This window comes from Macrobrachium nipponense, chromosome 24, assembly GCF_015104395.2.
Source record: "Macrobrachium nipponense isolate FS-2020 chromosome 24, ASM1510439v2, whole genome shotgun sequence".
NCBI lineage: Eukaryota > Metazoa > Arthropoda > Malacostraca > Decapoda > Palaemonidae > Macrobrachium > Macrobrachium nipponense.
This window is the reverse complement of record NC_061091.1, coordinates 67,856,833-67,884,627: the sequence shown is the minus strand read 5'-3', so window position 1 is coordinate 67,884,627 and position 27,795 is coordinate 67,856,833. Positions and strand designations below refer to the sequence as shown.

At 40.7% G+C, this 27,795-nt stretch overlaps 1 protein-coding gene across 12 annotated transcripts in view; it reads right to left on the bottom strand.

Annotated features, from left to right (window-relative positions):
- The window catches only part of LOC135205744 (zinc finger and BTB domain-containing protein 17-like), a 292,065-nt gene that overhangs the window by 71,023 nt on the left and 193,247 nt on the right, over window positions 1-27,795 (bottom strand). The window contains exon 6 of one of the 12 annotated variants that reach the window (XM_064236850.1): window positions 5,786-7,536. The exons of 9 other annotated variants lie outside the window; for them this stretch is intronic. In XM_064236850.1, coding sequence (XP_064092920.1) covers window positions 7,213-7,536 — 324 coding nt within the window. In that variant the 3' untranslated portion in view covers window positions 5,786-7,212. Of the gene's footprint in view, window positions 1-5,785; window positions 7,537-13,532; window positions 14,104-25,317; window positions 25,983-27,795 lie in introns of those variants that run through there. 2 more of the 12 variants (XM_064236845.1, XM_064236843.1) reach the window with 2 other exon arrangements.

Here is a 27,795-nt window from a genome sequence, read left to right as displayed (position 1 = left end):
TGTCTGTAGAGGAATTGCCCTTTCTCTGATACTCTTTCGATTCGTAACTTAGAATCGAAAGTGCTTGCTTTAGAGAGTAAAAGTGAAGTGCAGAAGTGCAGTGATACCCCTTGTGTAGTGGAGGGTGCGTCAGATCGGCCTCGTTTCGCCTCTAGGCCGGGACCTCTGCTTCACTCCCAGGACCCGGGGAGGGAGCATGTCGAAAGCCTAAGGAGGGTTACAAGGAACCCCACCGATCTGGCGTGCCTTCGGCAGTTTCTGATGAAAATCCCCAGACTGCCAAAGTGCGTGCGCGTGCACGAATCCTGAAAGATTGCTTCTCGTCCGCCGAAGCGTCCTCCCCGTGGAGGGGTTGGAGCTTTCGGAAGGACTCGCGCCCTCTAAATAGAAGCTTTATAGAAGAGGACGCTTCACGTCCTCTCTCTCTCTCGTTATGCGTTTCAGTGAGAAGTAAGAAGGCGAACGTCGCCTGAACTCGTGTCCGTCTTTCCACCGAGAAATACGTAAAAGAAGTCATAGTAGCAGGAAGCTTTTGAGAGCGGGAGGGGCCCCAAGACAGGCGCGCGGGTGCACGCCAAGCGCGCGCCAGTGGACGCCGAGCGCGCGCCAGTGGACGCCGAGCGTGCACCAGCGCACGCCAGGTGTGTCGCCTGGCTGAACGTTTCTGTTGAACTCTTCAAGCTCTTGTTTCAGAATTGGGCCTAAAGAATTTTTACCTCTACCTTCGGTGATACCTTCTACCTCACCTGCAAAGAATGTGAAGTAGGCAGTGCTTCGGAGGAAGCTTAAAGTGAACAGACAACTTCTTCTTCGAAATCCAGCAAGACATCGGGTTTCGTGAATTCAAGAGGTCTCTGTCAATTAATATTGCTTTTCGCATAGGTGGATGGAGTTAAGGAAAGCTCAAGGGAAGATCTCGTTTGCTCTACGCAAGCTTGGCTATTCTGCCAATAAATTTAAGTTGCCACTACCGCAGTCAAGACTTTGCGATAAGGCAGTTACGGGTTATAAAGGTTCGATGTCCTGCACGTCAGGACTCTCGGTAACGTTCAGTAGGATTCTTGCAAAGGCACTCATCAAAAGGACGCTCTTCAGGAAAGCGCAAGACAGGACTTCCTTTGTCATACTGCCAATAAATTTAAGCTTTAGCAGGCATTAGTTGTGATACGGGAGAGGAAGCTGGTTGGAGATTTTCTTCCTCTTCCCAGGATAATTTTGCAAGCTTTTTAGCCCATCTGAAAGGGTTTTTCAGATGATAGATTTTGCTAGTTTCTAGTCGGGACTACGCTGCCGAATTGAACATCGTCGTTCTACCTGCCGTAAGCCCAGTCTCTTAACAGGATTCTTGCCCCTTCCTCGTTTGAGACGGGAATCGGAAAATTAAATGCTCGACTTCCTGGATTACGTTTTGTCAATTCAGTGACTTCCCCCATTGACAATATACTATCGTTTTGTCAAGTAAGTGGGTATCCCCTCATTGACAAAATCTCTCTTTGTCCCGTAAATGGGTTAGTTCTCATTGACAAACATCTCATTAACTTGATATTGCGTAAGCGAATAAGCTCTTATTGACAAGATTCGGAAGAGCTCTCATTCGTCATTCGCAGACTCGTACAAGAAATAGACTTGTAGACTACGTCAATGAACGTTCATGTCCAATAACATAAGATCTTGAGCTGACTGCTTCGATTCTCTTAAGTTTTGTTCATGAAACTTGCCGTGCGGATATGTATGTAGCTGTATTTCCGAATTCAGCTATATATATGTCTGCCAGGTAAGTATGAACAAACTTTATTGTGATATAATTTCATATTTTGCCTTGCGTTATTTTACTTCTGGTTGGTTCAAGTCATATACGCTTGCTGTAGTTACCTCTTCGGATGGCAACCGAGAGGTCTATTGTTTATTTTAAGGACATTTAATCGTTACTCCCTGCAGCCTTCCAGGAGTTTCCGATTTATCTTTTACCGTTGTATGGTAGTGTTCTGACGACACAAACGCATCTATATATTTAGCGTTTTCTGTTTCGCTTAAATATACCAGCTTGAGAGTCTTTCTGCTCAAAAAATAGCGGACCTATTTCTTCGTAGAATAGGGTAGCTGGCAACCCAGATATAAAGTTAAGAGACGACGTTCGTAAGCTGCTGGCTGCTGCTGTGTCTGACTGTCCAACCGACCGAGCCAGTAACAGATCGTGCGCTGTCATGCGCTGTAGGTTACGTCTCTCTCTCCTGCGGGATTGACTGACTAACCGTATCTCTGTGCTGGCGGTTACGTCTCTCCTGCGGAATTGACTGACTAACTGTATCTCTGTCCTACAATCACGGACTTTAGCCTAAGATTGTGGGGATTTCTTACGTGAATGAATAAATGTTGCATTCGTTTTGCCTTACTATGTTCAACAGAGTTATCTCTTAATCCTTTCGGTGCTCGTTACCGCACGGTATAGAACTACGAGTCTACCGCAACATTGCACTTTTATATGCTCTCTTGCTTAGGCAAAGTGCAGCCTTATTAGGGAAGTAAGCATACTCGGGGAGGGAATGGATGAGCTTGCTGGGGACCATTTCCTTCCTGAAGAAGTTTGTTTCCCCGAATAGACTGCAATTCAGACCACAGTTTTTTCTACCGGGAAACTGAAATATTATTCAAGGTCTAGGAATGATTCTGAACATCTCTCAGTGCGTCATGATAGAAAGAAGGTGCCGGACATCTGGATAGAGTTTCAGATGTCCTGGATCTTAATCTGAAAGAAGTAAATGCAATTCGGTCGTCCCTCCAGTCCTCGAAACGAGTTTTTGGAACCAGTGGTCCACATCAACTCTGATTTTCCACAGCTCTCTCATTTCTTAACAAGTATCTTCTCTCGGTCCCTGCTCGAGTTTACGAGAAAGAGCCTATTATAACAACAGGCGTAGAATGTAACGATCCTCTACAGGTTCGTTACAGGATTACAAAAGTCCGTTCGAATCGTCTCGATCGACGGCAGCAACTATTCACTTCCGAGTGGAATCTTTCTTTAGAAGTAAGTTGAGAGTTGTGTAGACTTCAGGGACGCCCTTTAATTCTTCTCTTCGATATGTTGAGGACGAAGAGGCTTCTTCTTCTCTGCTCCCTTATTCTCGATCCGGGATCGGTACCATTAAACGCCATCCTATGATATTGAACGGGGATGGATGTTTAGTCTCTTTTCCCCTTTTTCAATCGCTTAGGAAATGTAATAAGAGGATTTATGACGTCACAGGGAGCGACAATGACGCTGATCGCCCCATGTTGGCCTTCAGGATCCTGGATTCACAGAGGTCACATACTTCCTAGATCACTTTCCAAGGACCTTTTCCGAGAGTCGGTCTACTCTAACTCGAAAGGTACCTATAACCTCTCCGCTCTGAGTCTGACTACGTTCAGACTATCGAGATGTTGACAGGAATAAGATTACCGTCTTCCATTTCCGTCTGAAGAATGGGATAAGCTGGCAGTCACAACTATTAAAGAATATGCAAATATGTTGTTGACGGCCTTTGGGCTCAGAGATTTGCGTCTGTCAAACAACAAAGCCCTTCACGATCTTTGAGTTCTGTGGAATCTCGAAACTCGCTCACCATCTACTTTTTGTCTCACCTGTTTTCTCGGAGTCAGGCACTCGTGCGAGATCAGGCGACATATAGTAGCCCTGAGTTTCTTGTTGACGAAGTCGGTTGCGTTTATAACACCCCCGATGATCGTGTAACATGAGACCAGGTTGGACTGTCAGGCATTCTTCCTTCGGGACTGAATCGCCTTTTTGCTCCTCGCTCCTTTCTCCTGGCACCAGAAGCTCGAGTCAGGAGTTGATTCGCTGATGACGTTGGGTTGCGTTGATACACCCCCAAGGTTTGCTTAGATTGAATCGCCCAGGCAGTCCAGACACTCATCCTTCAGCGAAGAATAGTGCCTTATGGTCTTCAGGGTACAGCCTTGCTGTCCTTGATTCGTCTGACTGGTCAACTGGTCGGTCACCTGACTTTAGTACAGACGGACTGACTGTGCATGTCCAGATCGAAGCTTTCAATATGGAACTTAGACGTAGTCTGAAGTTCTTGATGTCAAAGCATTCGAACCTCTCCTACCTGTTAACTTCTTGCATGTGATCAGGAAGGCCTTCTTCTAACCACCCTAGATACGACAAAGAGGGTTAGTGAAATTTTAAGCCATCGTCACAAGTTTTGGCTTTAGAGAACACAAGGCGGTGTGCTCTCTAAGCCTTCCGTTGTGGCCTAAGAATGGAAACCTGTTTTGTCCTTGGGCCAGGAGCTTGGAAGCAAGGATGGCACAAGTTAGTGGGCAGGAGCCAGAGAGAGTCCTGTGCCCTGTCGGGTCTCTCAAGTTTTATCTACATAAAACCCAAGAAAGTCGAAGTCATTCGGGCAATCTGCAGTGTTCCGAAAAAGACCAGACTTGCCCATATCGAAGAACACCCTGGCTTTAGTGTTAAGGAGTTCTTTCAAAAATGCTCCTTCATTGTGTTTGCACAAAGATTTGAAATCTTTTATCTGAATGCTCACGAGGTGAGGGCGCGGCCTCGGAAGCATTTCAACAGAGCATGGCACTCAGCAACATCCTGAGTACCATGTTTTAGCGAAGCAACTCTGTGTTCACTTCACACTCCCTGCGAGATGTGAAGATGGCATATGAGATCTGCTGCTCGCTAGGGCCATACGTGTCTGCAGACACAATCTTGGGGGCAAGAAGTACCACTCATCCTATCCTGTAGAAAATGGTTAGGAAGAGCTCTTAATTTAGTTGTTGAGTCGCCGACAACGGCGACTTCTTAACTCTTAAGCCTTAGTTAAAACACCTTAACTTTGGCTAGGTTGGTCAGGTGGTGATATATATATATATATATATTTATTTTACTTCTTAGCCCTCATGGTATGGTCAATATGGTCTAGTCACGTCGTGGTCTCGCCCCTGTTGACAGATCATCTGGAGTGCACCAGCTATATAGGTCTCTACCTCGCTGGCAACTCTAGTAGCACAAGCAGACTTACGTGGCAGTAACCACGAAGCCAGCTATGCTAACAGGTGGAACCAAGATGTAAATCATCTGCATGCATTTGTTTCCCAAAATCCTTCTATTCTGTCCCTTCCCACCTCCAAAGGTGGGATTCAGCTATATATATATCTGACAGGTAAGTTTCATGAACAAAATGATATTGTTATGATACAATAAAGTTTGTTCATACTTACCTGGCAGATATATATAATCAAGTACCCACCCACCTCCCCTCAGGGGACAGTGGAAATAAAAATTATGAATAGAAAATGGGAATGGTTCCTGATACCCGCCTCCCAGCGGCGGGAATGGGTACTAACCACCTGGCCGACCACTGCGTGTGTCGGAAGTTTTTAAAATTCTGTCGGACTTCAGAAAATACAGCTATATATATATCTGCCAGGTAGTATGAACAAACTTTATTGTATCATAATAATATCATATTTGTATGTCTCTAGAGATGAATTTTTCTCAGATTACCTAAGAATGATAAATGGTTTTCATCTCTTCTGTTTCTCTACAAGAAATGTAGTTTAGAGACCTGCCCTTCAGTCTTTCCTCTGTAGTCAAACAGGAAAGGAAAAGAAAACAAAGTATTTACTCTTTGATGTTTTTTTATTTATTGCAACTTACAGTAACTAGAGAATTAACTTAAATGTAAAAAAAATGCAATTTTCAAGTCAGAAATAAGAAAGATGCAATTTTCAAGTCGGAAATAAGAAAGATAATAAATTTTTATATGATTTTGTCACTTGCAAAAGCAAAATTTATTATTTTTTTAACTCTATGCATAGGATAAGCTGATAAGGGAAGGCGTAGATGTTCAGACTATCTCAATATTGTGTCCATAGCCCTAACTATGGAAGCCAAAGAAAGAAAACTGGTACAAACATGGAGTGCTTATACTTGTTATATTACTTTCAAGACATCTAAATGGAGTGAACATGGACAGAAAGATATGACAATTCCTTCAGTGTGTATCAGACATCACACTTGAACCTCCAGGATGAACCTTGGCTATTGTACTCCTCTGCCTAGCAAAAATCTTCATGACCAGATAACACACCAACATTTGAACCAACAGATGGAGCATCACGTGGAAAAGCAGCAACATGTAACTCATTAACCAAGAGCCATTTATTGGCCAATCTGACTGTTGATAGCTCACTGCTTCAGAGGAAACAATTTTTTTAAACAATCAGAAAAAAAGTAGTCTGCCAACTTTAGCAAGGTAGACCTAAGAGACAAGGCAGAGAGACAGGCGACTGCAGGAGCAACAGAGGTAGATAGGATATTGTCCCGGGGGTTAACCAGGAGAAATTCCCAGACTTGTACATTTTGGTTTCATTGACATGACTTAAAGACTGTAGGAGGAGGAGGAGGTGGTAGGGGAAACACTGCAGCATCAGAAAATACCTAATCCCTGACAAGAGGTTCAGGAGAAATATCCATGAAGAGAATGCGAGAAGCTGATGAGTCAAAACTGGCATCTACTGATGATCTTATGTTGCCCATAGGATCTTTGCTCTAAACGGTACCTACTGATCAACAGACCTATCTTTACAAATTTATTGATAAATAAACTCAGCAAATAAAATATTAATAAATCATACACACACACAGAATAACAAATTCAGATAAAAAAAATTTGTCATGTTACTTCCCATACAAACCACACAAAAATTTAAAGTACATACAATAACTCAAGACAAGCCAAAATTCTCACAAAGAAAGAAATGATTATTGAAAAAAAAATGAAAAATAGAAAATAGAACCCTAAATTTAAAAATCACTGGAGCTATTCCCTAGAAGAGCAACTTTGCGAAGATGTTGACACGAGAGTTGAATGAAAGATTGAGGAGTTGTTAAGGAGTAATAGGAAGTCGGTGGGTTGTGGAGTGAAAATTTTTTTTATATCGAATGGTACAAGCATTTGAGACTGGGATTCCAATTTAAGGAAGGTGGTCATATATGATTCTTGGGTTTGGAGTGAGCAGATAAAAATGAGGTTCTCTTCATATGAACAGCAGTGTTACAGAAAATAAAAGTAGTGTTTTAATAACCACTAAGTGAGTAGTAAATCTAATGCACTTGTACAGTTACTACAATAAATATCCTTTTCATGGTATTGTCTCAACAGATAGGAATCACTTCTTGTATGGTGTACACGAGATCCTTCACAATGTATTCTCATTAGTATATGAAACTGATCCTTCTTTATGTATTCTCATCATATGAGATTGAAGGTTTTGTTTTGTAGATGATCGATATGGACATCTGAGACAGCAAAATGGCTTTTCTCCAGTGTGTATTCTCATGTGGGTCTTGAGGTTGTCTTTCCGTGAAAAGGGAGCTGCGCATATTTCACAACTGAAAGGCTTTTCTCCTGTGTGCACTAACAGATGGTTGTCCATGTTGGTCTTGTTTTGAGTGCTGAAAGGACAGTATGCGCAATTGTGCATCTTCATGGTGTTTTGCTTCAGGGGCTCATGGAAATCAACCTGTGAGGGAAAGTATTTCATGAATGATGTACAGATTCAGTATAAGAAAGTTTCAATTCCCCAGGAGCCCCTCAAACATTGTTTTCCAATACATACAAATGGTTTAAAATATAAATATTTCTTAATGTTACACTTCTAAAGGTAAATAGGATGTCTCAATTTCTCTTCTTTCGGGAATACAAAAAATAAGTTTTAGGCTGTAGAATATGCATTTTAAAAGCGTTATGTCACACTTATAACAACTACAGATACAGTATACTGTACTGCATTAATAACCAAGACAAACTTTGTGTTTTGTCAGTATAGATAGGTTAAATTTCTTGATTGTCAATCAGAGCAAGGATATCATAAATATTACCGCACGTGTTCAGAGAATAATGAATGTATATATCAAGTTTATGTTCCATGTTGGCAAGTGAAAAAGTAGCACTGGATTAAAGAAGAGAGTGAATGAGGAAACCAGCTTCCCAGTCATTCCCTGCAAGCTGATGCTCGAAAGCCAACGCACAAAATTCGGTATTGTAGTCGACACGGGGGATGTGTGCCACAACCCCCCACGAATAGCTAAAATCCGCAAATACTTGACTCCACTCTAAAAATGCGTAAAACTGCTTATTTTGAAACTTCGAACACCAAAAAAAACTCTAAAAATACTTATACTTGAGTATTTTAATATTTTTATCACAAAAAATGCAATTAGCAATAAAAATATGAAAATACGTACAGTACAAATTAATGAATATTTCTCCATGAAAAATACTGCAACTAGGCAAATTTTCCGTGAATAATGTGTGTAAACGTCCATAGAAAAATCCACAAATAAGTGAAGACACGAATCCGGAACCGTGACTAAGCGGCGGTCCATCGTATACATTTTTTAATATTTAATCCAAATATACTGTAAAAAATAATGCGGAGGATATATTTGGTTAAACTTGATGCTCTTAAGTTTATCTTTGCCTGAACATCAATATAGTTTGTAAAAAATACAACTTTGGGGTAAGAAACAGAATTCAGTAGTAATTATTATGTTTGATAAAGTTTTATATATTTTCTAAATATATAAAAAATGCAGCTTTGGGGTAAGAAACAGAATTTAGTAATTATAATAGAAAATTTTATTATATTTACTAAACTCTTTCCAGACATCATTCAGTATAAAGCGCATAACCACAGAATAAACTAAAGACGCTGAATACGCTCAAATCTGCCCACAAATTTTTTCTATTTGTATGTCTCTAGAGATGAATTTTTCTCAGATTACCTAAGAATGATAAATGGTTTTCATCTCTTCTGTTTCTCTACAAGAAATGTAGTTTAGAGACCTGCCCTTCAGTCTTTCCTCTGTAGTCAAACGGGAAAGGAAAAGAAGACAAAGTATTTACTCTTTAATGTTTTTTATTTATTGTAACTTACAGAAACTAGAGAATTAACTTATATGTAAAAAAAATGCAATTTTCAAGTCGGAAATAAGAAAGATAATAAGGTAAATTTTTATATGATTTTGTCACATGCAAAAGCAAAATGTATTATTTTTTTTTAAACTCTTTATGCATAGGATAAGCTGAGAATATCATATTTACTCAACGGTTTCCAACAATTTTATTTACAGTATTGGTATTATGTCTATAGTATTCAGGAATATTTTCCTTGCTTTTACCTTGCGCTATGGCAGCTTGGCTCAGATGATGAATAAATATCTGTCTTTGTGACAGACAGTGTGTTAGTCTATCCATAATATAGTACTGAAGTTATTTGAACAATTTGTTGTTGTTATTTCCTTATTAAAATTATTTAAATTATTATACTAGCTTCTTCAATGTTTATTATGTATATTAAAGTTTGTTTCTCAAAGTTAAGAAAAAAAATAACTTGGAAGAGATTAACATGAAGTATTTGTAGGTATATTTTGATATGATTGTATTTATTTTGAAATTGTTTTTAGAATGTATATGTACTGAACTTAATTGATAATTATGGGTATATTTAAAAAACAGTCCAAAGCATCAAATCCAAAAGGAATGCATCCAGAAGGGTTTCATGGAAGCTTGGCCAAACTGTGCAACACTAAAGCCATGTGTCAGCTAGGTTGCTTAGCCACAGACCTGGGAACTGACTTTTCTTAATTACAGAACTGGCATGAAATGTCAACCAAAGTCCAACCCATACTGGCTAAAAACTGGCAAAAGGTCAGCCCTATATCCCTTGATTGCAACAAATGACAACTTCTTGACAATTTGAAGAAAAAACAAAGAAGTCCACTAATACAGATGTTGACCCAGGATGGGGAAGCCCACCTTCTTGATATTCAAATGAAGGGTTTGTCATTACACAAGGATTGGGGCAAGCATACAGTGGACCCCCCGTATTTATGTTCTCCAGATTCGCGGACTCGCGCATTCGCGGGTTTCTCTCTGGAACTTGTCTCACTATCCTTGGTAAAAGGTATCAGGAGTGCTTGACACTGGTTGGCGATAGGAGCTAGTAACCTCTGAAAAAGCTCTACCCTAGAAAATAACACTGGGTATCATCCATCCCTGAACTGTTGTGAAACTGGTGAACATGCTGCTGCTTTCAGTGTCTCTTCTAGCAGAGAAGGACTCTTAAGAGTGTTGACTATTAGGTATAGAAGGTACATGAACCAATTCTGTTGGAACTAGAGAGAAGCATTAAGAGTCATTCAAAAGACTTGCCAAATCTGCCCAGAGTAAGGAAAGGCTTAGATGTTCAGGCCATCTCAATGTTAAAACATCATTTCCATGGCCCAAACTGTTGAAGCCAGGAAAAGTTGACCAAAGGAGTGCTTATACTTGTTATATTACCTTCAAGACCACAGACAGAAAGATTGGAAAATTCCTTCAGTGTGTATCAGACATCACACTTGAACCTCCAGGATGAACCTTGGCTATTGTACTCATCTGCCCTAGCAAAAATCTTCATGGCCAGATAAAACACCAATTTTGAGCATGTGTTCCCATGGTTCTGGAAAAGTGCAATGGCATCTGTGTTGTTGGGCATGGCTATGGCAATTTGCCTGTCAAGGATGTCATGAGTATTTGGAGATGGGGGAAAATGGTCCTAACCTCCCAGATGTTAAGACAGTGCCCCCCAATATTCGTGGGGGATGCGTACCAGATCCCCCAGCGAATAGTTAGAACCCTAGAATAGTTGGAACCCCTATAAAAATACTTAAAACCTCCTATTTTTTTTTTAGTTAAAACTCAAGAAAAACCCACTAAAAATTTTTATACCTGGTTTTTTAATAGTTTTATCACAAAAAGTGCATTTTATGATGAAATTGATAAAAAAATAGGAATTTGTGGATATTTCTCATAGAAAAATACCGTGAATAGGCAAATTTTCCGCAAATGATGGGGGGGAATGTTCCAGAGAGAAACCCGCGAATGCGTGAGTCCGTGAATCTGGTGAACATAAATACGGGGGTCCACAGTATGCTTGCCCCAATCCTTGTGTAATGACAAACCCTTCATTTGAATATCAAGGTGGTGGGCTTCCCCATCCTGGGTCAACATCTGTAAACATGACCTCTGGGTCAAGAGGATCTTCTCATTCAAATACTCTTCCTGTGACCAACAACCACAGGTTCATGATTGGAATTGGGAAGTACTCAAAAATGGAAAAAGCCTCCCAAAACCTGCAAACTGCAGTTGAATAGAAGATATACTCAAGAAGCTATGGGCAGCCAATTCTTCATGACTAAGATACCTAATGACCACTAGCCAGACTTTTATGATGGATGGGGCATTGCTTAAACCATTCAAAAGCTTTCTTAAGGCAATGGATCCTGTCCTCTGATAAGCACACCAGCTCCTGTAGGGTGTCAACCCAAAAGTCCAAAAATGTGGCTTATGTGGAAGGGTACAGGTCATACATCTCAAGTTTGACCTACAGACCCAAGACTAAGACTGCTTGAGAATGGCCAGGTGATGAAGCAGAGCTTTCCATAATGCTGTCATGACTAGTGAGTTGTTGAGATAGTGGTAAAGGAAAGTACCAAGACATTGAGCCCAGGCAGTTACTGGAATAACAGGTTTGGTTACTGGAATAACAGGTCTAGTAAAAACTTGAATGTCAGAGGACAGGCAGAGGCAAATGGTGACGCAGTCTCATCAGTGTAAAGTGCACAAGCAGCACCACGGACCCAGTCCTGTCATTTCAAAAGGGTTTATTTATAATGGCTGCAGTAAAGGATTGGTGGTACGAAGGATCCAAGTACAGTAATTGCCTAGGCATCATATCCTCGAGAATGTTTACAGTTGATATGGCCATGGGGAAATCATTGGTCATAGAGGATCACTCATCACCTTATTATTATACTTGAGTTTGGTACTATGTAATGGCTTCCTGAAGATGCTGCCAAGGGTGGCCAAAGTACATTCTATACAGAGAGATCATCAACAAGTTCATCAGAATTTTCCATCAGTATCATTTGATCTTGCAATAACTCAAACCTGTTTTTTTTTTAGAAGAAATGCATGGAGTGACAGGAGTATTAGAGGGTCCTTGAAAATGCACAGGTTGCTGGCTGCTGATCTTAGGTAATCAGGTGATGTGTCTGTGGAAGACAAATACTTATATCTGGTGGAAGAAAAAGTATTAATTTATGAAAATGCTGACTTAAGATAAAATCAGTTTTGGCATCAACACCTGGATCAAGTCTGCCAGCAATGAACTGCTGTAGTCTTTGCCAGGGTCCCAAACAGTGTTGTCCAGGGGATGACTACAAGTAACCCAAATCCTTTTGCTGATTGCATGAATAACTCTGACTCTATGAAGAACAAGTAGAGTTGTGACTGTTCCACAGGAAACAAGTTTTGTTGCAATGACAGGGCTAGATGGTCAGAACCAGCTATTGGTAGGTGATGAGTGTTTCAAAATAAAAGCTTACTGCTTGAGTCTCTGCTAGCAGTTTACAGAGACAACATCTGACCTAGCCTTAAATACTTCCAAATTACATGTGGAGTACTATGTAAATCTATGATAAGGTCCATGGCAGTAGGCAGAATGGGAGAGCTGATGTTCATAGGCCAAATGCCTGGGAGATAAATATCCTCGAACCCACATTGGAGGAACTGGAAGGGTGGGGCTCATTTGGAACAACAGGTGGAGCAGAAGGTGGGGAAAACAGCAGGATAAGTAAAAGCAGCAGCATGTAACTCATTAACCAAAGAAACAGTTATTGACTATATCTGACAGTTAATAGCTAAATGCATCATAGAGAAAACAATTTTTTAAACAATCAGAAAAAGAAAATAGAAGTCTGCCAACTTTAGCAAGGTAGACCTAAGATATGAGGCAGAGACAGGCAACTGCAGGAGTAACAAATAGAAAGGATATTGTTCCCTGTGGGGTAACCAGGAATGGCACAAGAGTGGAGAAATTCCTACACCTCTTACATTTCGTTTCACTGATGCCTTAAAAGATGTAAGAGGAGGTGGGAGGGTAAACATTACAACATCAGAAACAATCATGACAAGAGGCTCTGGAGAAATAGCCATGAAGAGAAGGCCAGAAGCAGATGAGCCAAATCTGGTATCAACAGATGATCTGGGACCACACCATGTTGCCTGTAGGATCTCTGCTCTGTAAAGGGGACCTACTGATCAACGAACCAATCTTTACAAATCTATTGAAAGAAAACATGTTGAGGCAAGTACATCACAGCATAATGAACAAACACAGGAAATAAAATATTAATCATACACACACACAGAATAACAAATTCAAATAAAAATCTCATAAATTTTGGATTACTGCCAAACAAACAACATGACAATTCAAGGTACAATAACTCGAGACAAACCAAAATTCACACAATGAAAGAAAGAAATGATTATTGAAAAAGAAATGAAAGATGAAAAATGCAACCTTTAAAGAAAAATCACTAGAGATATTTCCTAGAAGAGCAACTCTGCAAGATGTTGACACTTCAGAATTGCATGAAAGATCGAGTTGTTGGGGAATATAAAGAAGTCTGGAGATGTGCAGTGAAGATTTCTTGATATTGAATGGAACAAGCATTTGAGACTGGGATTCCATTGCATAGAAGGTGGGCAATATATGATTCATGGGTTTGGAATGAACAGGTGAGTTACATATAGTGAAAGTTGAGTATGTATACATGACCACTAAATGAGTAAATCAAATGCAGTTATACATTTACAATAAATGTCCTTTTCATGGCATTGTATCAGGACTATTGCACAAAGTCTTTGTCCCTCTGGAATCCCTTGTTCTTGTCTGGTGCACATGAGATCCTTCACTATGTATTCTCATCACATGAAATTGAAGTTGTTGTTTTGTAGACGATCGATACGGACATCTGAGACAGCAAAATGGCTTTTCTCCAGTGTGTGTTCTCATGTGAGTCTTGAGGTTGCCTTTCTGTGAAAAAGGAGCCGAGCATATTTCACAACTGAAAGGCTTTTCTCCTGTGTGTACTAACAGATGGTGGTCCATGTTGGTCTTTTTTGGACTGGTGAAAGGACAGTATGTGCACTTGTGCATCTTCATGGTGTTTTTCTTCATGGGCTCATGGAAATCAACCTGTGAGGGAAAGTATTTCATGAATGATGTACAGATTCAGTATACCTGTATAAGAAAGTTTCAGTTCCCAGGACCCCATCAAACACAATTCCTCCGGTGCTTACAAATAGTTTAATATAAAAAGTTTAAGCATGACACCTCTTAGATAAAAAGGATGACTCACTCACTCACTTCTCTTAAGCAATACAAAAAAAATGTAAGTTTTAGGTTGTAGAATGTACATTTTAAAACTGTTATGTCACACTTGTAGGAAAATGACAATATTTTTAATCAATTTGTATTTTTCATAGGTAACAAACCCGAGGTCTTAACAATAGGATATTTTCCAAGCGCCAGCTGGTAACCAGTTAAAAACAAAGATTGTAAGTAAGGAATCTGTGAGATCTGGCAACTCTTGCACATATGAGGTGATAGCTGGTCAGAGACCATACACTACCTCGTGGCGTATCCAGTCTTTTCCCAACCCAGGAGTTGTTATAGAGAGAGAGGTGGATAGAGGTGGTCAGTAAACATTGAGACCTCTGGTTTGTTAGCTACGAAAAATACAAATTGATTAATAAATTTGTTATTTGTTCATATGTGGAACAAACCTTCGGTCTTAACAATAGGATAGACTTATATTTGGTGGGAGGTACAAGTATCCTAAACCAGCTGGGAGTTAAGCCACCTGACCACCCCTCTTAGAAGAAAGAGTTCTAGAGAAGGTGGTCTCATGCCCATGAGAAGATAGATAAACCTATCTCAAACAACTCAGCCATCTGGGTTGAAGTACAATGATGTATGAGCAGATTCATTGCAACCAGGGAACCAAAGAAAATTCTGACGGTTCAAGTAACAAACCGTATACTCACAGGGGTTTGTTATCACTCCTCACTCCCCATTGCTGTAGAGGGAGAGTGTGCGCTACTGAAAAGAGGGTCTGATATTTCCAAGATCCTAAAACACACCAACTTTATGGATTATGGGTCTTGGAACTCGAAGGTCACCAACCCCCAACCCCTAGTATGTTTCACATCGTAACTTAGGCCATGAAGCTCCCCCACTCTCTTTGAGGAAGCCAAGGCCAACAGGAAAACTGTCTTTAATGTCAGATCTCTGTCAGACAAACGATGCAAGGGCTCGAATGGAGCTCGAGTGAGGCTTCTCATGACAAGCGAAACATCCCATGCAGGAGGCTTGAGTTCCCTTGGAGAACAGGTTTGTTCAAAACCCTTGAACAACAAGGAAATCTCCCAAGATGAAGAAATGTCTACACCAACACCAACCTTAGTGCTGCTCTGTAGCCTCTTGACAGCAGAAAGAGAGAGACCTTTCTTATCCCTGAGGAAAATAAAAAATCTGCTATCTGCTGAACAGAGGCTTTGAGTGGAGAGAAACCGCTGAAGAGGATTTTCTGAGGTAAATGGACATATGTCCCACTGCCTCCTGAGAAAATCCCCTCGCTCGGAGGAGATAGTTGATAGTCACCATCCATGAAGAGACAGGGATTCTACCAACTGGTGAAATCTTTCGACATAAGGTTGACAAAGAAGTTGTTGCCATGGAGGGATCTCTCTTGGAAGAGACATAAGGTCCGGGAACCACTCTGCTTGAGGCCACAGGTCTGGGAACCACTCTGCTTGAGGCCACAGAGGAACCACCAAGGTCATCCTGAGATTTTGAGAACTCATTACCCTGTTCAGAACTTGGAGGGAAGGCGTAAACCTCGAGGTTGTCCCAAGGGTGTTGAAAGGTGTCCTCTGCTAGAGCAAGAGGATCCGGGACCACTAAACAGTAAACCTCCAGTTTTCTGTTTAATCAAGTTGAGAAGAGGGAGAAAATGTAGAGGGATTCCCACTGAGATATTCTGGTTGTCTAACCACCAATGAAGGTCTTGCCTCACTTCCTCGGACAGAGGGACTCTCTGTAAAGGAGAATCTCCCACTGGGGACCAGAAGTCTTTCAAGTGTCCATTGCAGAGACTGAAGATGAAGATGCCCATGAGGGACCAGCTTCTCCAGTGAAGACAAAATCACCAGGAGGACCTGCCACTGGAGTGCTGTCTGTTTGGGTTGAAACACGAACTTCTGTGCTACTAACTGCAACTTGTCTAACCTCTAGTCCGACGGAAAAACCCTCAATGCTGCTGTATCTATAACCATACCTAAAGTCTATCGACAGCAAGAAGTTGTCCCTTATTGCTGCCAACACTGTTCAAGGCATCTCCATCTTGAACCTCGTCCTTCTGACAAAAAATTTAGGGTGGAAAGGTCGATTACTGGTCTCAGTCGCTTGTTGCTTTGGGTACCAGGAAAATCCGACTGCAAAACCCCAGAGAAGGATGCTTTACTTCTATTTTCAACACTTCCTCCCGAAGAACCATGAACTTCTAAGTCGTGGGCGTAAGTCCGATTGAGAAGGGGTCTGTCCGAGAGGGGGGAGAGAAGTTGAATGGTAGTAGATATCCCACCTGTAGAACGTCTACTACCCATTTCTCTGCTTCATACCCTTGCCACTTGGCCCACTGGCCTGCCAGGCAACCCCCTACCTGTGGGAATGGAGAGGGAGAGGCGCCCACTCTATCAATGACCCCTATGCTCCATCCCCTAGCGCCCCTACCAGGCTTGTAGGGGCGTGGTTGAAAGGGGCATTGTTGCTTATTTGCCTTGGCCTGTGAGGGAGATTGGGAAACCCTCCCAGAGGCAGAACTTTTCAGAGATTTCAGAGGTGAAGATCTTCTCACCTGTTACTGAGGAGGAGGAGGAGGAGGGCGTCTTGAACGTGCCTCTGACTTCGATACTGCTTGATGTACCAACCTGTCTTTCGTATCTGCTCGTTGCTGGTCAATAGCATCTTCCAATTCAGTCCTCGGAAACAGGAACTGCAACTCAAGCAGAATGCCATTTCTGAGAGACTACAAGGACTCAGAGTCCACTGAATTTGCCACCTTGGACAGTGCTGCATCTCTCCTGGCCAGGAGGTGGTTGGCCCACAGGTTGGAGCTAAGGTGTGTCAGATAAGAAATGGCTTTAGCTCCGGACTGCAGCAGTCTATTGAGAGAGGAAGGACTCACTAAACCTCCCTCAGTCCTATCTGAAGCAATCTTGGCTATCTCGGTGGACCTTAAGTCCAGCCAGGACTGTCTGGAAGATGGAAGCTGCAGTAGTCTCCATAGCCAAGAACTCTTGAGATGAAAAGGTAGGGCCTTCAGCCCTAACCTGTTCCAGAATTAGGCCAGGTTTTAGACATATCACGTCTGGGTTAAGGTGACGGGGGCATCAATTGAATTGTACTAGTGGAATAGTACTTCCTATGCCACACAAGAAGAGGGGGAAGAAGCTTAGATGCCATACTAGAATGCAGAGATCCATCTCGGTCCAACACCAAAGCGTTCACACGTTGTAGGATGGACTGAGCGTGACCCGACAAGGAGTTCTAAGAGTCCAATGTAGCACCCTGCAAAGCCTCTATACCCGTTGGGGTGATAGAAGATTGAGTTTGTGACCTACCTTCTAGATTGTTGACATCACACATGAGATCAACAACCTCTGCAAATGACGACATAAACTCTTGGTTATCTCCCTCCTACTTCTTCGGCACAGGTGACCGATTATGTGAAGAAGACGGTTTGGCAGTATCCTCCTTCTTCCGTAAAACTGCCGAAGAAGCTTCCCCAGGAAGCTCAACTGTCTTGACAATATTGGTTGGTGTGTAAGGTCTAAAACTGGAAGATACTGAGACCGAAGGCTCTTGGATCTCATCTCGCAGCGACACTTGTACACGATCCCGACTCGAACAGCGTACTGGCTTGTGAGAAGCACCCAGTACATGATCACGGAAAGGATCATGTACATGTATGTCAGGTGAAACATGTACACGGTCACAGGAGAAAGCACATACATGATTGTGTGATGATTTGAGTACACAACCTTGAGAAATCAACCAAGCACGATCCCAAGATGAGGAACGTTGCTGATGTGAGCTCACTGAAGGAGATGGACTTCTAAGGGTAAGTTCTCTTCCAGGAGAACGAGAAGCATGTCCACTCACCAATGAAGCCTCATTCTTGCCAATCGCTGAAGCTTGAGTGACCTTCACATCTGCAGCCTTCGACCTTTTAATCGGCGCTTTATCGTCCTTGTGCCGACGAACTGGTACAGGAACAGACGAAGGGGAGTCGCCCACAACCTTGCCAATAAGTACTTGCAACGATGAATCACGTTCACAAACGGAAGATGTCACCACACTCTTTTGCTCCCCACATTCACACTGTCACGAACACGTACGTGAGAGGAAGAAACATGGCCGTGAAGGGAAGACGAAGATACATAACTCTCATGGTGTACAGGTGACACACAGACATGTATCGCAGAGGAGAATGCTTCTTTCCATTATCTCCACTGTCAATTTCACGAACGCGAACATGTGAGGACAAAACACGACCTTGTAGTACATGAGGAGAAACACTTCTCTCATTTGCACGAACATGAACGTGCATGGGAGAGACACAGTCGTGTAGGGAAGAAGGCAATGCACTCCTTTCACTCAAAGACGATGATACCACAAAGTCCTTTATCCTCCAGTGTCTGACACAACGGGGAGGGGGGGATGCCATAGGTATAGGAGAAGGAGAGAAACTCCTCTCTCTAAGCAGTCTTAATAGCTGGCGTAGGCGACAAGACCCTCTGTTTCCAACTCTTCTTCTTTATAGACCCAGCAGAAATCCTCTCTTGCAAAACAGGGACCAGTCTCATGTAGACTGCTTGGACTAATGCCTCGGACGGCTCAGTAAGAGCAGGTGATGACGTCATACTGGGAAACGGTGATGTCACAACTGGGTGATGAATGGCCACCGCATCTGAGTCATAGGCTGAGAGGACCCTGGGATTGACATCACAACACCTCTAAGACCAGAGCTGATCGATGGCCTCAGTGGCGGAGCGATAAGATGCGACCCAGGGAGTGTCGATGATGACAATGGGGCTCCACAAGGTGGCAGCATGTGAGATCCAACGCACAGGAGTCCAGGGAAGGCGGGACTGCTATAGGGTGCCTCTAAGAAATGCAACAGCAGTCCATCCAAGGAAGGCGAACCCCATAGCCCCAGTGATGCCCAAACAGCCGCCATCTTGGATGACTCAGAATCTGAAAATAGGCATTAGATGGCTTAGCCTCCTCCCTCTCAGGTATAAAGTGAGAACCCGAGGGAGAGGGGGCTACATTACACATAATATTATCCTGTGGAACTCCCGATACTTCCATTGACAAATCAATGGAAGAAAAGGAAGGAGACAGGGGAACATTTGCACTAGTCACAGGGAGAGCGATCGTGGGAGAGGGAGATGCTGAATCATCCATCCGAGGAGAAGAGTCAAAACTCTACGATGTTCCCTCTTCTTATAAACCACTCTCAACTGCGACTTAGGCCAGGCACGATATTCCTGACAAGGATTAGTTATCGTACAATAATTAACATTGCACCTACTGCACGTCATATGTGGGTCTGTGACAAAAGATGGTAAAAACCTTGAGCAGGGAAATCCATGAATGGCCAGGCACGTGCATTGACGAGGCCGTGGAGACTATGTAGAATCCATATTCCAGAAATACACACACAAGCACTCTAAAAGAAAAGAAAAACAGGCACAAATCAATTGGCTTGGAAGGAGAGCAACGCAATAGTGTCATACTCTCCAGGCGGTTAAGAAAAGACTGAATACATCACGAGGTAGTGCGCGGTCTATGACCAGCTATCACCTCGTACGCACAAGAGTTGCAATATCTCTCAGATTCCTTGCTTATAATCTTTGATTGTTTTTTAACCAGTTACCAGCTGGCACTTGGAAAATATCCTATTGTCAAGACTGCAGATTTTTCCTACTTTTTGAGGAAACTCCTACTAAAAAGTTTTAAAGGATTTAAAAAATCAGTTTATAATTGAATCTATAAGAATACAGAAGTGTGTTGAATGAGTGTGGCAATGTGTTAGGTTATTGGTTTGTTTAGTAACCACATTACTAGTGATGATGTTTTTGGTTTTTGCAAGATCAATCTCTCAAACTTAAGATAACCTGATTTCTTTGGAAACCTTTGAAGTGGGAGAAAAAACCAAGAAAGTAATTTTTTATTCAAAGCTAAAGCAAAGTGAAATTTAACATTTTCAGGCATGATGCTCGTAAGTTCATGATAATATTAGTGGTAAAGTACTTGTTGATAAGTTGCCACTGAATAGCAACCCGCTTCGACATTTGCAGTACCCACATCCACTGATGAGAATAGAGAAGTCTTCTGAAAATTCTGTCAAAGAAGTTGCCTGTGAAATATTCAGAATTGTGCCCTTGTCAGTGCATAACAATCTTATGCAAGAGTGGCAGTTGTATGCATAAGAACTAGTTACAGAGGAGTATGACAGCCCAAATGGGCACTGCATCAGATAGAAGCAAGCTGACAATTTCTATTGGGAAAGTGTTTAAGCAATGTCATCATTCTAGGAATTCCCAAACATGCAACTCTTGGAAAACTTATCAAGGCAGCATTAACACTGAGCCATGGACAGGCTCATGTTGAGAGGGATTTTTCTCTCTTAACAAGATTTTGGTCACAGCCAGTAGGAGTTACCTGAATGACAGATCCATAAATGGTCTATGCACAGTGCAGGACAAAATTAAACACGAAGGAGAAGCAATAAAGTGCCAATCACTGCCAAGATCATCCATGCATTTCGAAGTGCACCAAGCAATTACAAAGCTATGAACGATGCAGAAAGGAGAGCTAAAGAAGAATAACAGAGAATGAAGAAAAACAAAAAGAAGAGGAAAAGCAGCTAAAACTCAAGATAATACAAGAGGAGGCAGCCTACTTAAGGGAAAAACAGATATTACAGCAAGATTACGTAGATTGAAACAAAAAAACTTGTGAATGAAGCCCAAGCTAATCGGAGATTGAAGAAAGCTTGCACAGTCAAGAAAACTGACCCTGCAGAAGTAGCCTCTGCTCAGGCTCTTTTAATGAAAAGAGTCCTGGAGTGCAAAGTTGGAGAAATTATCTGAACTGAAAAAAAGTTTGGATGAAATTGTTTCTCTAAACAAGAAGAAAAATACTTAAGTGATAGTGCATCTCAGTGACTGACAAATTATTGTAGTAATTTAGTTTGAGATGTTAATGTATGTAATGTGAAGCTCTGTATATAGGCTTTATTATTGTAGCTACTATATTGATATTTAATCCAATTGAGATTATAGCATCTTCTTGTTTGCATATTACTTGAGTATGTATTATAGAATGCTAATCAAAGGCTTATTTCACTGATAATCTGAATTAGCTAATATTACATAATTGGATCAAATAAATTCTTTAAAAAAAAAAAAGGATGGAACCAACTGCAAGGGCCTAGTAACTTTGTTTTATAATTAGTAGTTGTAAAATAGAACAAGTTAGAAAAATACCTCTTATTGCTAGGTTGGTCAGGTGTGAGCCTTGGTTGGGGTTTCCCCCTTTAAAAAAAAGAAAGTATTTCTTTAATATAATGGAGTAAGTAATCCCTGCTTACTTGTACTAATTGATCAGTCTGATAATAAATGTTAAAACGTCACTACATACGTATATGCATTTAGTAAACTTAAAATGTCACATTTGAAATATCACATTACATATGTCCATGTGGCACTCCTACGTCTTAAAGAATATAATTCCTACATATTTTTGGTCAGACTTACTTTATTTTCAGGGTTTGCTAGAATGCCTGAAGATAATAAAAAAAAGACAAAGCATTTTTTTCATGTGTGTATAGGAAAGTTAAATTTCTTAGATTGTGAATCAGAGCAAGGATATCATAAATAATACTACTGTAACTCTTCACAGAAAAATGAAGGATTAATTTGTATACACGTAGTACATGTTTCTCGAGCTTATGTTTCTAAGTTGCCAAGGGAAAAAGTAGTAATGCCGACATACGAGATTTGGTATTGCATACGCAGTATGTATATCTTTTGGTGTTTAGTCCAAATGCTGTAAAAAATAGTGTGGAGGATATATTTGGTTAAACTGGATGCTCTGAAGTTTATCTATGCCTGAAGAGTAATATGCAAAAAAAAAAAAAAAATTCAGCTTTGGGGTGAGAAACAGAACTTGGTAATTATAATATAAATTTTTATATATTTACTAAACTCATGTATTTCCAGACATAAAATCACTTTAAAAAGCTTGTAACCACGGAATAAACTCAAGACATTGAATATGCTCAAATCTGCCCCCAAATTTTTTCTATTTGTATGTATCTAGAGAGGAATTTTTCTCAGATTATCTAAGAATGATAAGTGGTTTTCATCTTAGTGTTTCTCTAGAAGAAATGTATTTCAGAGACCTGCCCTTCAGTCTTTCCTCTGTGGTCAAATAGGAAAGGATAAGAAGATAAAGTATTTTATACTTTAATGTTTTTCATTTATTTTAACTTACAAGAACATAAGAACTAACTTCTGCAATTTTCAGGTTACAAATAAGAAAGAAAATAAGGTAAAATTTAATATAATTTTGTATCTTACTTGCAAACGTAATTTTTTTTTCCATTTTAAAAATCTATGCATGCATAGGATAAGCTGATAACATCACATTTGCTCAGCAGTGCCCCAACAATTTTATTTAATGCTATTATATATGAACATCTTCAGGAAATTTTTCCTTGCTTTTACCTTGCACTATGGCAGCTTGGCTCAAATGATGAATGAAGTCTGTCTATGACAACAGTGTGTTAGTCTAGCCATAATATAGTTCCGAAGTTATTTGAACAATTTGCTGTTATTATTTCCGCATTAATATTTAAATTAGTATTAGGTATACAATGGTAGTTGTGTTGTTGGGTATGACTATGACACTTTGCCCTACCAAGGATATCATGACTACGTATTTGGAGACAGAAAAAATGGTCCTTATCTCCAAGATGTTAATATGCTTGTTCTGGTCCTTCAGTAATGACAAACCCTTCATTAGAAGATCATTGATGGAGGTGGGCTTCCCCATCCTGGCTCAACATCTGTAAACACGAGGACTCTGGGTCCAGAGGAATATCTCATTCAAATATTCTTCCTGTGGCCAACAACAGAGATTCTGTAGAACCAGGTTCATGATTAGAATTGGGATGTTCACAAACATGGACAAAGCCTCCCAAAACCTGTTAGTTGCAGTTAATGAGAGGGGATTCTCAAGAAGCAAGGGCAGCCAATTCTTCAAGACTAGATACATGATGTCCACTTGCCAGGACTTTTATGATGGATGAGGCAATGCTGAAACCGTTTGAAAGCTGGGGGTAATAGACCCCATACACTTAGACACACCAGCTCCTGTAGGGTGTCCGTTCACATTCCCAAATATGTAGCTTGTGTGGAAGGGTACAGGTCATACATCTCAAGGTTGACTTGCAGAAATAAGGTTTAATGTAGCTTGTAAAGAATGGCCATGTGATGAAGCAGAGCTTTCCATGATGCTGTCATGATCAGTGAGTTGTTGAGATAGTGAAAAATTACCAAGAAATTGAGTCCAGGCAGTTACTGGAATAACAGGTCAATTAAAACTTAGGGTCAGAGGACAGGCTGAGGCAGATGGTGATGCAGTTCCATCAGTGTAAAGCACACAAGCAGCACCAAGGACCCAGTCCTGTCAGTTAAAAAGGTTTGATATACAATGATTGGTAAAGGAGTGATGGCACACTGGATCTAGTGACTTCATCCTCAGCATCAAATCTTCGAGAATATTTACAGTTGATATGGCATGGAGAAGTTATAGGTCATAGAGGATCACTCATCACCTCCAGTTGAGTTTGGCACTAATGGCTTCCTGAGATGCTGCCAAGGGTGCCCAAAGTACATTCTAGACATTGATAGATCATCAACAAATTTGTCATCAATCTGCTACCAGTATCACTTGCCCTGGCAACAAATCAAAACTGTTTTATTTTTTTTGGAAGGAATGAAGGAATGCAGAGTGACAGAGTATTAAGGGGTCCTTGGAGATGCACAGGTTGCTGGCTGCTGATCTGGAGTAATCAGGGCCTGGGGATGCGTCTTTGGAAGATGAATACATATGTCAGGTGGGTGAAAGAGTATTAATTTATGAAAATTCTGGCTAAGAGAAAATCAGTTGCAGCATCAACTCTGGATCAACCTGCCAGCAATGTACCAGTTGTAGTCTTTGCCAGTCTCAAACATTGTTGACCAGAAGATGACTACATGTAACCCAAATCCTTTTGCTGATGGCGTGAATAACTGTGACTTTATGAAAAATATGTGGAGTCGTGGCTGTGCCACAGGAAGCAAGTCTGCTGCAATCACATGGCTAGATGGTTAAAACCAGCTATTCTTTGATGGGTATGTGTGTCACAAAATGAAGGCTCACTAGATTCTGTGCTAGCAGTCTTCAGAGACTAAGACTGACCTATTGATAAAGGCTTCAAAATTGCATGTGGAGTATGTATTATCTATGAGATGGTCCATGGTAGTAGGCAGAAAGGGAGAGCTGGAGTTCACAGACCTAACACCGGAGAGATGAATATCCTTGAGATCCACTTTGGGAGGAACTGGTAAGGGTGGCGGCAAATTTGCAGCAACAGGTGGAGCAGGTGGAAAAGCAGCAACATGTAACTCATTAAACAAAGAGCTAGTTATTGGCCAAATCTGACAGTTGATAGCTCACTGCATCACAGAGAAAACCATTTTTTTACACCCTTTTACATTTCATTTCATTGACATGCCTTGAAGACTAGGAGGAGGAGGAGGATGTAGGGCAAACACTGCAGCATCAGAAAATCCCTAATCCCTGACAAGAGGCTCAGGAGAACAGCCACGAAGAGAAGGCCAACAGCAGATGAGCCACAACTAGTATCTACTGATGATCTAGAGCTGCACTATGTTTCCCATAGGATCTCTGTTCTGTAAATGGCACCTACTGATCAATCTTTACAAATCTATTAAGAGAAAGTATGTCATAGCAAGTAATATACATCAAGGCAAAATGAACAAACACTGCAAATAAAATAATAATAAGTCATTTGAATCATACACTCTCACATAAATCAGAAAACAATAACTCGGTGCAAACCCAAATTAACACGATGAAAAAAATGATCACTGAAAAAAGTAATGAAAGATGAAAAATGCAACCCTGAATTTAAAATCCACTAGAGCTATATCCTAGAAGGGCAACTCTGCAAAGATGTTGATTGACATTTCAGAGTTGCAAGAGTTGTTGAGGAGTACTAATAGGATGTTGGGGGGTGTGCAGTGAAAATTTCTTGATATTGAATTATATAAGCATTTGAGACTGGGATTCCATTGCATAGAAGGTGGTCAATATATGATTCACGGGTTTGGAATGAACAGATGAAATTTAGGTTCTTTTCGTAAGAACAGCAGTGTTGCATATACGTATACGTAATGAGAGTAGAGTACTTATATTAATAATCACTAAATAAGTAAATCAAATGCAGTTATGTATATATTTACAATAAATGTCATTTTCAGAGCACTATATCAGGACTACTGCGCAAAGTCATTGTCCCTCTGATAGTGATACTTGTCAAAAGATCTGGAATCACTTGTTCTTGTCTGGTGCACATGAGATCCTTCACTATGTATTCTCATCATATGAAATTGAAGGTTTTGTTTTGTAGATGATCGATATGGACATCTGAGACAGCAAAATGGCTTTTCTCCAGTGTGTATTCTCATGTGGGTCTTGAGGTTGCCTTTCCGTGAAAAGGGTGCTGCGCATATTCCACAACTGAAAGGCTTTTCTCCTGTGTGCAACAACATATGTTGTTGCAAGTTGGTCTTTAGTGGACTGGTGTAAGGACAATATGTGCACCTGTGCCTCTTCATAGTGCTTCTCTTCTCTGGCTCTTGGAAATCAACCTATGGGGGAAAGTTTTGCATGAAACATTTATGGCTTCATAACATAAGTAGGTTCACATACCACTGCAGCGCTGAATGACCTTTACAGGTCCCGGCGCTTGGGCTATGCCCTAAATTCCATAATCAATCAACATAAGTAGGTTTCACAGTAACATACTTGCTACATTACTTTCCCAGTGTTTTGAAGTGAAATAACTATCCTATTAAAAAAAAAATTTCCAAAACTATCTTCCTCGGTATTACACTTAAAATGATATATAAAACAAGAAAATCTTACTTTTAAATTTTTAAATATGGTACCAGTCATATCACAGTTGGAACTTTTCTTAAGGAATACAATTTTTTTTAAGCTGTTATGCTAATATAATACTCAGTGTTAGTATATTTAATGTAGTATAATATAGGATTACTGGCAGTCCCTGGTTAGCAGTGGGGATTCCCTTCCCAGCCAAGGGCCAATAACTGAAAATCGTTGTTTACTGGAACATCACAATAATTATGGTAATAAATGGCATTTACAAAGCCATAAGTGCGGATAAACCACTCAACGGTGCCGATAAACCTCTTACTGCACTGTTGGGTCAACTATTCCAAAATTGGGGTTTATGTTGTGGATTGGCACTGTTGCAAGAAGCCACAAAAGATGATAAAGCATTCTTTGGCTTTAAGGAACACTTTTTTTTTTTTTAGCATTAGTGTAGGCAATCCCCGGTTAACGATGGGGTCTCTATTCCACGCCAAACACCGATAACCAAAAATTATTGTAATAAATGACATTTACGATGCATAAGCGCCGACCAGTGCAGAAATACCACTTGACAATGCTGATAATTGCTTACTAGCCTGAAAATCTGGTTAATGATGTTAGCCAAGTGGTGTAAACCCGAAACGTCGTTAACTGATGCTGCCAAAAAGCAGGGACTACCTGTACACAATTACACTAGTGTTTATAAAACTGTCTTTGCAATTGTTATAGGTGCTAACAGTTTGTTTAAGTTGAGCAAATTTACAGAGCCTTCTGGTTGTCAGCAGGTTTTTAAGACAAGGTTCCTGGCCATATGAAGTTTTCAAAACTTTCAACTGCTACTGGTACCTATTCACAAGTGGGTTGATTAATGGCAGTAGGCCGGAAGCAAACATGAACCTTGTAAATGTGAGCTCAGTGTTCTACCACTATGGCATTCACTGCAGATTATCTCTACATTACCCATAATACCTAAAACATGATAACTCTAAATACTGTTGCTGTTAAACTGTTTTGGAGTTCCTCGTTGGACGAGCAGTTATGTGCTCGCCTTGTGATCTGGTGGGTCCAGGTTCAATTCTCACTGCCAATGTGGAACCAGAGGAATTTATTTCTGGAGATAGAAATTAATTTCTCAATATAATGTGGTTCGGATCCCACAATAAGCTGTAGGTCCTGTGCCAAGTTACCATTTGGCTCCTAGCCATGTAAAAATATCTAATCCTTCAGGCCAGCCCTAGGAGAGCTGTTAATCAGCTCGTGGTCTGGTTAAGCTAAAATATACTTAAACTGTTTTGTTTAAGGAATGTATAGTTGAAAAAAAGTTTGTGCAAATTCAGTATAGCTGCAAGGTTTGTAATCTTAACTCCAAATGCATTAAATGTCAGTAGTAATGACATATTATTTTAATTCAGAACTTTAGATTTCTTTCATTTAATGATCTGAAAGAAACTGTAAACAGAATTGCTGTAAGATCATTACAGAATATGTATAGATTAAAATACAGGCAGTCCCCTGTTAACGGCAGACTTGGTTAATGGTGATCCAATTTTATGGCGATTGTCTAGT